The 13093-nt window shown below is 39.0% G+C and overlaps 1 protein-coding gene across 1 annotated transcript in view; it reads left to right on the forward strand.

The window, feature by feature from the left end:
* Positions 1-6332: 6332 nt before the first annotated feature.
* PPP1R1C (protein phosphatase 1 regulatory inhibitor subunit 1C) overlaps positions 6333-13093 on the forward strand; it is a 53095-nt gene continuing 46334 nt past the window's right edge. Inside the window, 3 exon segments of the mRNA XM_033010785.2 lie at positions 6333-6538; positions 6541-6665; positions 8961-9021. Of these exon segments, the coding sequence (XP_032866676.1) occupies positions 6415-6538; positions 6541-6665; positions 8961-9021 (310 nt within the window). The 5' untranslated portion in view covers positions 6333-6414.

The raw sequence follows: 13093 nt of genomic DNA on the forward strand, positions 1-13093 counted from the left end.
AGCTCTGTGGCCGGGGGTGAGTATGCAGGAGGAGAGGCTCCTGCTGCTGGTAGTTTCTGCAAAGCTGTTTGAAGAGAGGACTCAGAGTGACCCTGCCCGTGCTGAATACTGATGGGCTCTTGAAGCTCTTTCAGGCATTTTTGCTGACCATGACCTTCATAGTGGGAAGGCTGCCCTGTATCTTCTGCTTTCTCTAGAACTGCGTGGTGTGCAAGCCCTTGGCAGCCTGCCTTTAGAAGGCAAGTGATGCCCATCATGCTCTGAGCTGTGGACTTCCTAAGGAACAGTTTGCTCTGCTTGCTGCCTCTTTTAAGGTGAGAATGTAAAGCCTTGCTGATACAGTCCGGCCACTGATGCTCACCAGTGCTACTCTACCGAGTCTTGAGGGGCAGTGTTTGTGCTGCCTTTGGAGTTTGTGTACTGCTGAGCAAATGGCTTACACTTGAAATACAGCGCAGGTCAGAACATTTTAATTCACAGAATCTGTTTCAATGAAACTGGCCACAAGAAGATACTGATTAGGGAGAGGAAACAAGAGCCCAATTTGAAAACTGGAGTAATTCAAGCCATGACTAGCAGTGTAAAACAAAATCATACCTAAACTACTGAAAAATTTCTCCTTTGGAGGTTTTTTTTTCAGTAGGAAACAAACCCAAAACTCTGAAACTTGCATGATGTTATAAAATAGAATAACTGCTGGTTAGATGGCTTCAGTCCATTGCAACACTTTCTTATGAATTAACATGATGATGCCAAAATAATACATGATTTGATTTTCAGGAAAAACGAGACACTTGTATTATGAACTTATCACTATGCAAATTTACCTTCACATGTGATTTTAGATGTGATGGTAATTTTCATATTCATGCCATAGAATTAAAATGTACAATATTGTTATAATAAAAGTTGTAACAATAAAAGACAATTGAAAAAACAAACAAACAAAAAATCACTTGACAATTCCACTTAGCCTGTAAATCAGGCAATTCTGCATCGGTGCTTGCTGAGTGATGGTGAATATTATATATAGAAACGTCTTTCTCTTTTTTTAACAGGGTAAAAGGAGAAAGCCTGGACAGTGGTTAAATAATTAAATGGTAGCAATGAGAAGGGAGAACAATGAAAAGCAAGAATTGCTCCACTGAGTGCATAGACTTCACAAGTATTTCTAAATCTGTGAGTCTGTATAATAATGTAGAGTTTCTAATTTTTTTGTTTTCTAAAGTAGTCCTGTTTTCCATCGGTTATTTGCTACAACGTATTAGGGAGTTTTAGACTCAATTTTAAAAGCAAACATCTACAAAAAAATTTCTAAAACTGGTTTCTGCACTATTGAATGATAGTACATACTGTACATAGATCTTTTGACCACCCAATCAGGTTGTGTCCCATTATTCCAGCTCATTATTTATGTTTCGCACATGTGTATGCTATGGACAGTAGTGGATAGCACCTACCAGTAAATGTCTGTACATTACTTGATAGTCTGGAGAGCTGTGAGTCCCAGAGAAAGTCTTGAATAGATAGTATCAGTTCTTATGTTCTCAGATAAAAGTAACTTTAAACTGGTTATGATTAAAATTATACTGTTGAGGAATGATTATCTCAGCTAAAGAGATTGTCTAAATAGAAATAGCTGTATTTTTTATTTATCTAGGCTTTATGAATCCATGTATACAGTTAATACGTAAGCATGTCCAAGCCTGGTGTTTGATGGATGAGTACTGACAATGGAAATGTGAGTTAGGCTGTTAAGAGGCCAGCAACTCTGACTGAATGCCCCAGCAATCCTTTTGCTTCTCAACAAGACTCTCTGTTCTTCTCCTTGACCTGCCTGCAGCAGCACTTACTACTTATGAGACAGACAGATTCTGCTCTACGTTCTCCCACCCTTGCAGATTTTAAATTCTTTGCATTTTCTGAATATAAATAGCAGACACTGTTTCCAGCGGTTGAGTGGGAGCCACCCTGATTGCAATGCCTGTATTTAGCTATTTTGAAAGGAAACGTTGTTTATTCTTGGAAGTCTTGCATCCGATTTTAGCACCCATGAGCAATGTTCTGTGTAGAGCCCCAAGAGGAAAACCTGTCTGTGAGCAGGTATGGTGTACACGGCAAAGATCGTGTCCAGCAGCCATGCTTTCTACCTCCCTTCTGCCCATGGCCAACACCAAGAGCTGTGAGCCTGATGCCTCTGTATGGACAAAGACAGTGAAAAAACTGTTTGTCAGGTCTTTAGAAAAGGGCAGAAGGAAGGGGCACACTAAAATCCCCTTTGGCTGTAGCAGGAAGCCGGTGAGCAGCAGCTGGGAAGCAATGTGCTCTGCAGAAGTTCTTCCCCCAATGCCGCTGGGGCTGCCCAGCAGTGTGCCGAGGAGAGGCCTTGTCCGGAGAGCCCGAGGAAAGCATGGATCAACATCTCTTTGCAAAGGTTCTCACATATGAGCAGCTACAATGGGGGTTAAATTTATGTCCTTAGGGACATGCTGGAAGAATTGCCCCTTCCAAGCCAAGTCCTTGCTCTGCAGGGGCAGCCTGGCAAATCAGAGAACTGTAACTGAGTGCTTCCCTGCATCTGCACTGGTGAAATTAGGAGCCAAAGCCTTAAGTAGGCTGGCTTTAAAATGAGCTCCAACTCTCTCCTCTCCTCTCCAGGCTGATGCTGCAGTAGTCCCTGACCACAGCAGAGAAGCTGAGGCAGATTACAGCCACAACAGAAATTGTAAGGAGAGTGCAGGACAGAGACCCTCGAATTCCATTCCCAGCAGCCTTGTCTTTGACTGAGAAAAAAAATATAAACTTCTCCTAACACAACAGGAAAAATATCTCAAGCAGGAAATGTGCCATGAGTACTCTGATAGCTCATCACTACAGTAGGATATATTAAAAGGCCATGCTTCATACCAGAAACTAGTGAATGACATAGGAAGGAAAGACCTTAGACAGTTATTATTATTTTTTGTTCCATCATAGATTTAGCTGAATCATGAAGGAATTTGAAACATTGTGGGGAGTGCACTAAAAACAGAAGATGAGCTAAAAGGATTTGGTGGTACTTAAATGCATTTCAGCTCTTCCCCAGACTATGATGCAGTCTATAGGAAATGCAAGCACACTTTGCCCGGAGACATCTAGTGCTGCAAATGAGGTGTAAGAGTGAGCTGATGTAGTAATCTTGAAATTCTATATCCGAGTGCTCTTTGAAATATGCCTCTTATACTATTTTAAAAATACTTTTATTGTTATAGTGCATGTGAAGATTGCTGGGCAACCAGCTCCAAATAGGCACAGAGAGGAGAGCTGCAGACGCAAATATCTCCACATTGCATTGTTGGTGGGCCTGTCTCCAAGGCATAGCATCCCCCCTTAAGGATTTGTCCTTGTGTCTTGTCCTGTTGTGTTGTCTGGCTCCCTTTCCTGAACCTGCCAAAGCGTCCTTTGTTGGTTTGCTTCTTCATATGATTGTTGAGCTTTTTTCTTAGATACCCTTGCTAGCAATGACTTTGAGACATGATTCCTTTAGACTGGAATGTCCAGCAATCTAGAGCTGAAACACACCTCCACAATCCTTTGAACATTTATTTTTAAAATATTTTTTTACTATCTGAATGTGGGTTTTCAAGAGACTTTATAATTAACATAAGAAATTTTAAGCCTTTGTAATGAGAGTTATAGCTCCTGTAATACAGTAACATATACTGTATTTGTAGCATCATTTAATACATGAAAGTTTCATAGATGGCTATAACAGATATTTTATGTCAAACAGTTTTTTTCATAGAGAAACCTGATATTTAAAATATAATATTTATTAATATATATAATAGCAAAGCAGCTGGAAAACATTTTTCTCACGTTATCTGGTACTGAGAGAACAAAAATTATCTTCTTTCAAGTATTAAATTTATCAGAGAAAAACCACAACCTCAGGTCCCTGTGTATGTCCTCTCCCCGGGTGTATCCCTGTGCATATCTACTATCTCTGAAGCTGTCACTGGAGTTAATGGCATCTCTGTTCATGAAGGACTTGTGAAATTTGATAATTAGACTGTCCTGGAAACAACTATTTGTCTTTATTGAAAGTGGCATGTGCCTCTTACTTTAGCGTCTTAGGCTCATAGTTACACCAGCAGAACTGCTGTGATTGCACTCTGGCTCTGTCTGTGGAAGTCTATAAAGCAAATTATGATTCATCTTTGTAGGAATAGTGAAGACTTAAAAATGATCGTATGAAACACTGAACATCACTATTCTGTCAGTTTCTTTCATTTGCTGTGGCAAATGAAACAGCATTTCACCTTAGCTCTAACAATATTCAAGACTCAGCCTGAGAGGGATAACCTGATCTCAGGCCCTGCATCGAGCAGCAGGTGGGACCAGATGTCTCCAGAAGTCCTCTCCAAGAGGGACTCTTTGGTGATTCTACAGTTCTAAGTTTATCCCACCTTAACTATCACAATACATCTAACATGTAAATTGTCACCTACTAGCCGTCAGCTGGAAACCACTATGATATGCTGTAGTTTTGATTTGGACAAGGAGGGATTTTTCAGCCCTCACTGAGAGTTATTTTTGATCATTGAGTCAACTGGGTCTCTAACTTGTAGTGTATTCTCACCTCCTGAGCTTTATCAGGTTCTTCATAAACCAACTAGCTAGTGTGCTTGCCTCTGTTCAGAAATACCCTGATATTTTGATAATGAGTTAAAGGTTTTCATTTGTATAAATGAAAGCCAAACGAATATTCCATCCCTGACTTGCTGGTTTATTATGCTGTGCATGGCCTGTGCCTTGTCCTTAACCTTGATTCCCACTCCTTCCTCACTTTCTCCACTGGCACAGCTGGGAGAATACTCAGTGACACTGAATAAACCTGTGATGAGTTGTGAAAATCCAGAGTGCTTTCAATGGTCTGAACAAGAACCACGTTTTCAAATTCCTCGGAGTTTTTGGTGACATCCAGCCTCAGCTCTCAATTCAGCTGCTTCTCTGTTTCCTTACTGCAGTCTGTCAGCAGCAGACTCAAGTTGTTACTCGTTTCCATGAATATCATCTGTTTATTATTTGTTCTGGCTGGATGTGTTTCCCTTCCCTGTTGAGAGAGTTCACAGGCCCTCCAAAAACATGACCAAAATTCACTTTCTCTCTGCAAGTAGCTTCATTCCAGGTAAGGCTGATTCTGTGATGGGCTGGGCCAGTCTGGGTTTTCCTGCTGTACCTCATTTTCTCTTTCTTCCCAATTGGTAGTAGTGTGTAATAAGATATTAGCCTGGTGCTCTTCAACTTAGACCTAAGATTTCAGCAGAGCCCTTTTCACAGGCTCTATGGCATTTTCCATCCGGGTTTGCAGTTTTGACATCAAGCACACTTTTGTCACAGGAGCTCTGCTGTGCTGCTTGGCAGTGGTCAGGTGCTCTATGCAAAGAGGTAGGTTGAGTCAGTGGTTGTGTATTGTTTCATACACTTCTTTTGAATTTGAATTAAGGTGAAATGAAGAGTGAAAATCAATTATATTCACCAAAGGGTACTATTGGCATGATTGACCAAATCCTTTTCGTGGTCTTGGAAGAAAGGACAGATTTTGTACACCAAAGTAGGATTTGTCCCTCTGAATTTTAGCCATCTAAAAGTGAGGTAACTAGTTTCAGTCATCTTTAATTTTTCTAGGGTTGATGGAAAGAAATTGTCATCACCAGTAAATACTATATTCCGATTAACTAGGACAGGGTGAAAAGCCCTGTGTCTAGCATGTGTCTAGCATGAGGAAGCCCAGATAGCTGGCTTAAGTGTGGATGGTCTCGTTATCTGAAGTCATGTGAGATGGACCCCATCAGAAGAAATTGCAGCCTAAATCTACAAACCCAGCCTAAGGTGCAAACCCACCTAGCACACCAGATAAGCTTCATGAAAGTGTAGGCATCTGTGTAGTATCATCATCAAAAATCTTCCTGGAAAAGGTTTAGAAAAGGATTTAAAAGAGCAAAGGCAACTGTTTGATATTTGAGAAGAGGAGAGTGGTTCTGGCACATTGTAACAGAGATGGAATTATTGCATCCACCCCTTCTGCTACCTCCACCCCCAAAATCTGAAAACTTCCTGATTTGTGTTCATCAATAATTAAGAGCCCATCAGCAATACTCAGAGGGAGCTTGCATTGCACTTCTGAGCAGCCAGTTAGTAATGTACGGTGGAGAGATCCTCTTTTTCAAATCCCAGGGCTCCAGGCCATGCAATGCTAGTATTGCATTTTCAATTAGCTTCTGAGTGAATGCTTGGCATATGTAGAAGTGAACTGGTACACAATTAGCTTATTGTTCCTTTCAGCTTTGTGCTGAGAGGATCTGAAGGACTGCAGAAGAGAGGGGAGAAGGGGTAAAAAAAACAATAGCCAGGCCAGTGGCATCTCCGTGGATGTGGAATAAGGGAGTTGCTTGGCTCACACAGATTCCCGTGCTAAGTCGGGAGTTACAGCTGTTACTGAGGAGCACCCAGCCTGGCTGTGGGGAGGGCGCCCGGGGAGAGGCACAGACCAAGTCTCAAGCTCCACGCTCTTCTCTCGTCTGACTCACCTCAGCATCACAATGGAGCCTAACAGCCCTAAAAAAATACAGTTTGCTGTGCCACTGTTTCAGAGTCAAATAGATCCTGAGGCAGCTGAGCAGGTAAGGAAGATGAGTTTTTTTCACTCTTTTGAGAGAATGGGGTAGGAATGGGGGTGAGATGTGGGGTGAGAACAGGTAACACTGGTGGCCTAAATGCTTTTCTAATTTATATTAGTGTAACTACAGATTAAATAGTCTGGAGGTTATAGCAATGTCTGGATATACCCAAAGAGAGAGGAGGGTATGTCCTGCAGCCAGAGTAAGGCTTCTTTACCTTGGGTAGATTTATTCAGTATATATTTGTCATGCCTTTTCTGTGACTGGACTTGTACCCTAATTACATACACTTCACATGAATACACATTCTCAACAAAACAAATAAAGTATATTATTTGTACATAAAGCAAAACATCATGCAGATAATGGATACCTAATGGAAATATTGCACAGAAGGCAGCTTATTTACCATTCATTTCAACCTAAGAAAATACAACTTATGTTTTGCACAATAGTTATTATTCAGTTACCTCCTCTGTTTCTTACGATTTTCATAGTCTCCTTTATGACATGGTTACAATGTTTTACATATTTGAAAAATACATGGGTGTAGAAATATGCCTGACTTATGTCCATATTGGAGTTATGTCTGTGCTATTCTAGGTTTTGACTCACTCCCAAAACACACACATACATATAATATATATAACAATACAGACATCTAAGGAGGAAAAGGTATCTATTATTGTGTACAGATACATGTAGACGCACATAAAGAAGGACACAGGGAATCTTATGGAAAAAGCTAGATAAATCATAATTAGGTGACCCAGTATATTTCTCTCAGTGCAAGTGCTTCTCAACACTTGCTTCTATTTTGGTGAGTCTAGTTTTAGATGATACCAGGGGAATATTATAACCTTGAGAGTTCCATGCCATTAGCTACAAAATTATTTGCACCTTTAGGACAGGTATCTGGTTTCCTGAATATTCAGATGTCGTGTCTCTTAAAAGGTAGCCACCTTTGCCAGAAAATTATAGTTCTGAATGACGACTGAAGAAAGAAATACTAGAAGTATGCAGGAGAGAATTGCTGTGGGTCTGCATTTTGTCCATAGGTAGTTCTGAGCCACAATATCTCCGTACCTTAAGGAGAACAGTCCTGCAATGAATTCAAGCATCATGTGTTCTGATATTTTTCTGAAATCTGTGAGAACCATAGGATTAGGATTTCCCAGAATTCCCATGGCTTTTGAAATGTTGTGGCCCAAATTCTGCCCAGTATTTATGGGAAGTCCTTTTTTTATGTTGTGAGTTTAATTCCAAGTACTATACAGTTTCACTGTGGGTGTGTGATGAAATTAAAGCAGTAAATTCTGCTGTCAGCTACAGTCACGCTAATCTGGAATAAACCCATTAACCCTGGTGATGTAATTTTTCATTTACACCTCTGAAAGCAAAATTTGAACCCAGCTAAATACAGATGTTGGCTCAGCAACTTAAAAAGAGCAAACACACTGACATTGAGGTTTTGTGTCAGAATGGTTTCTATTTTAAATACTCTTGCTCCCTCTCTTAAATTCAATAGAATATCAATAGTCTGGAGGCTTTAGTAAATCAACACGAAGCTTTCAATGCAAATGTGTGCATTATAGGAGGGTAGTCCAATATCATATAGTTCAACCAGAGTTAATGGAAGAAAAGTACTTAACCAAACAAACTTGCAATAAGAAGAATTGCATACAATTCAGGAATACATATTGATATGTAAAGATCTATTGTGTAGTGCTCTTTGAAAATATTATTTTGAAAGTCTTAAATGTTGTTTTTCTTTAATTAAAGAAATATAGCAACACCTTTGGCCACAGTTTAGAAATATCCTAAATTCATTGGAAGACACACATGTAATATCAACTCTTAATTGCACTTACAAAATATAATTAATAATTACTTGTGAGAGCTATGACAGTACTAGTTATTTGCACATCTAAGCTCACAAACTACTGCAATCATTTTCCTGACACAAAGCTAAATGTCAATATTTTAAGATATGACTGATATATGTCAGCAATACACGTCCAAAAACTTACTCAAGATGATTGAAAATCCTAAATGTATTTTGGAAAGCTCCTCCCTGTGCCTTTACTTTCCATCTACAAGCAGCATCATCACTGTGATCACTGTCAGACCGGATGAGCAGTCAGTAAGATAGTGACACACTGCTATTCTTTAAATATTTTATTTTTTAACTTTACCTGGCCTATACTCAGGAGGACACCAGAAGGATATTTTACTTTGCTTTGTGTGTGGGGAAGTTGATGGACCCTAATAAATCTCCTTGGTTTATGCCTGCTACAGATCAGGAAAAGAAGGCCTACACCAGCATCACTCGTCATCATGAATGAACACATGCCCCCAGGTAAGTGCCAACATACCCTCTAAACCACTGAGCTTGTATAAACAGGATTGTCTGAGAATTGGTTTTATTAGCTACATGATTTTTAAAATCCAGGATTAATTTCATAACACTAAATATCATATAAAGGATCTTAGAACTGTTTGGAGTAAACCCTATGAATATGTGTAACTCCTGCGCTCCAGATAATGTCAATAATTTCAGGTTTTTATCCTCCATGTAAATCTTCTGTTCTATGTACAGCAGAATTAATATGACCCAGATCCAGCACTTCCATTCACAAAAGTTTTCTTTCCCTTGGTAGATACTTTGGAGATATATGAAGTCCTAGTCTTGGTTCCCCAATCTTTAGACATATCAGGGTGGCTCCAACTAATTCAACTAAGGGAATTGCTTCTGCAAAACAGGTTATTTTCTAATTTTCCAATGAAACTTGATGCCTGTTTTCATCATTCCTTTTCAACTATGAATACGTTATCTTCATGAAAGACTCCTTCCGGAAGATTTTCTGTAGGATGGGACAATTTGAGGTTGCAACATACTTTGTCACATGATTGTGACTTCAGAAAGGCTCTTTAATAAGCTGTTTAGGGAGTATTATAAGCAAAAAAAAACCTCAGAAAAAAATGGATTAGAGAAAAAAGTCCTTAAAACATAATCCTTTTGAAACACACTACTTACTTTATATAAAACTTTTATTTTGTAGTGCTCTGCAACTTTTTTTTCCTGCCTTATCTCTTCATCACCTGAACCTTTTTTTAAAAACAGTTCAGGATTTTTCTCACTGATACGTCTCTAAGGTCATTACTGTATGCACTGGCACCTCAATAAAATAAAACCATCTTAACCCTATTAGAATCTCCACTTTCTGCACTGTGCTGATGGTCTCCAGTTCTGATTAACATCATCAGTAGCTGAAGTTCCTCAGAAATGTGCAGAAAGAAGCATTTAGAGAGCCCTGCTCTTGGGGTTGAGATCATTGCAGCACAGCACACAGATTAGGGAGATTCAAGCATGGCATATGGCTAGGGTTATATTCTTCTGACACTGAGAGTGACCACTGCATTTGCTGTGGGGCTAACACCAATCACTGTTTGGCGAGTAGCTTTCTTGCCTGAATTTCAGGTAGTTCAGCTCTCAGTAATGGCACGTGAAAGATCTGCCTCAGACCAACTTCCCTTACCTTAATGGGATCTACTGTGTCTGTGTTGCTAGGACTTAATTTAAAGCAAATTCACCTTAACTGTTAATCTCTTTTGCAATTCACTTTGTACACTTTGTACCTTCGTATTTCCTTTTATAAACAGATACTTGGTACAGCACCAAATCAAAACCAAATAGAGAATAAGAGCTCTTTTTAATTTACAGGAAATTTTACTGTAAACAAAGTGGTGCATGTCTGTTATCTCCTTTCCTGCAATGTTCATAATAAATATTTAAATAAATCATTTTTATTATGAGTCAGGATTGCTGCAAGTATTCAAGTTCCATATAAGCCCAAGAGTTAGTATTCAACTTCTTCACTTACTTATTTTTATTAATTTAGATATTATCCCCTCTTACTAGATACTGGAAACTAATATCAATGAAGGCATTCTTTCATTAAATTATAATCTTGGTTTTTAATTTATATAAAGTCAGATAAAAATAAAAACTCAAAAAGCACCTTCATTTTCCTGCACTTTACCATGTGGTTTATGCATGAGCATGGGCATGTATCTTTCCATATGGTATGATTGATATAGACAAGTGTTTTGAACAGGGTGTGCACATGTAGCTGTGTAAACCTGATGAATACAAAGACTCCAAAGCCAAATTGGAAAGGAAGACAATAACTTTACAATGGAAGTAAAAATAGTAAAAAAATTCCATATGGTCTTCATATTGCAAGGTGCTGTACAGCCTCTGAAATTATTGTATACCTTCAACTTTCACAGTCAGCTAATCCTAGGGACTCTTGACATCTTGCTGATTAATCCCCAAAATGCTGGTTGGTTATTGGATTTTTAGAATTTAGGGGGGATGATGAATAACAATTTGTCTCCAAACATGTTAAATTCATCACTGCACATGGTCGCATAATAATAATAATAGTAAGGGTGCTAACATGACACTAACAAATTCCTTTAGAAGCATGATTCCCTAGATCAACAGGGAAACAGCAACACAGAATTTAAGTGATATTGTCAAAGCCGCTTATTAAATTAGAGCTGGGCTAGACCAGAATCCTGTCTCTTGAATTTTACCCACTGAAGTACTCCAATTCCCTCAATAGGAACAAACAGCTAGTGAAGCATATACTTCCAAGGGTTTGAAATGTGTGTCATAATGCGATTTCAATTGTTTGGATGACCCTGCAAAATTTACTCCAATTCTCTAAACTTCTTTTATTTTGAAAAACAGACACAGGCATTTTCTAAGAATCAGACTTTTCTATAGCCTTCTGTTGCAGCTGCTTCTGATTGCAGCAGAAAAAAAGGCAACATTTTTGTGGTGTTCTGGTGTTCTGGATGCAGACCCATCTGGAAACCAGAAGGCAGTAAAATGTTTTTGGACATGTCAGAACTTCATAATAAATGCAGTTTGAGTTGTGCTGTACAAAGATCTGAAATAGTTGTTTTCTTCTAAGTCTTCTCCTCCATCCCTGATATCTACTATAGCTTTGACAGGAATCTGTCTTCACTGATTTAGGTCAGGTCCACTGTGCTATAAAGTGAAGATGGAATATCTACTAAGGCTTTTTTTAAGCTGGTGACAGCTACTCAAAAACTGTCAGAAGAGTCTGTTTGGCTTCCTTGCTTCCAAGGTTACAGTGCTAGATCACACTAAATGATTTAAAGACAGGTGGTAGATGTGACTGCAGGAGCTAATATCCAGCCTGTAGCATCATTGACTGGCACGTTTTCTCATGTTCACTCTAGTTGGCATCATAAATAATTGCAATTAAAGTCAACAAAAGAGAAAGTTGAATTGCAGCAGCAACAGTGATTGCAGTGGACAATATGAGCTTGTGAAGTAACTCTTTCTGTAAATGCTCTGTGAAGTGCTCCTTGATGGGTTACCTCACATCTGAGCAGAGAAGCTAGTGCTAGCAAATTGAGACTGGAGTTATGAAAGTTAATTCTATTGTGCTTCCATGGTCGCCAATGGAGTTACGTTTTCTGAGCATCTGATGTTTAATTTCATAGTATCTGATTAGTTTTACTTTTATTTGAAATTATAAGACCCTTTTACTATCTATGAAAGCAAAGACAAATATTAGTGGACAGAACTACAAAAATGTGCAAGTTCTCATCCTGTGCAGGATGCCTGCATGGGTTAATGGGGTGACCCTCTCATATCCTGCTACAGCCACAGTTTTTGCATGTCTGTCCTTTATAAAAGGTGCATAAACATATGCTTAGTTTTAAAGACACATTTAACTATGCTGCTGCACAAGGGCTTAATCCAAAAATTGCTAAAGATCTCCTGCTTCCTCTTTCTCTTGCAATATCATTGGAGCCAAGAGAAACTTACTATCACCATATCCTGAAAGCAAGCTTTTGTGCACCGTCATAATACACTCACAACCTCCTGTCTCCTTACCAAGCATAGCAGAATATATGTGAAAATCAGATCTTATCATCTGAAATAAAAGTCCGACCATGCTTTAAACTAGCAGAATATCGGACTGCAACAGCTCAAGAAAGAGCTGGTGGCAATGTAGAGAAATGACAGTTGAGGGTGGAAAACACGTCAGACCACAACTCAGGTTTAATGCCATTAGGGCTCACTTTGATCAGAAAACAATGCCAGCGTTCCTGTACCGACTGGCTTTGTCACAGAGCCAATGCAACATCAAACAGTCTGGCTGGCAAAGGCTGTTCAACTTGTGTCAAAGTGTTCAGTCTTTTTGAAGCATTAGAATATGGGTAAACATTAGGATAAACTTTTACCTTTTTGAATTTTCTATGTATTTGTTGTTTCCAACTCTCCTTTCTGCTTAGTTGCCTGTTTTGACTTCCTTATTTGTAATGTAAATGTTACTTGGTGTCTGGAAATAAGAAAAGCATAGCAATATGTTTTGATAACTCTT

This window comes from Tyto alba, unplaced genomic scaffold (genome assembly GCF_018691265.1).
Source record: "Tyto alba isolate M040663 unplaced genomic scaffold, T.alba_DEE_v4.0 Super-Scaffold_7, whole genome shotgun sequence".
Classification (NCBI taxonomy): domain Eukaryota; kingdom Metazoa; phylum Chordata; class Aves; order Strigiformes; family Tytonidae; genus Tyto; species Tyto alba.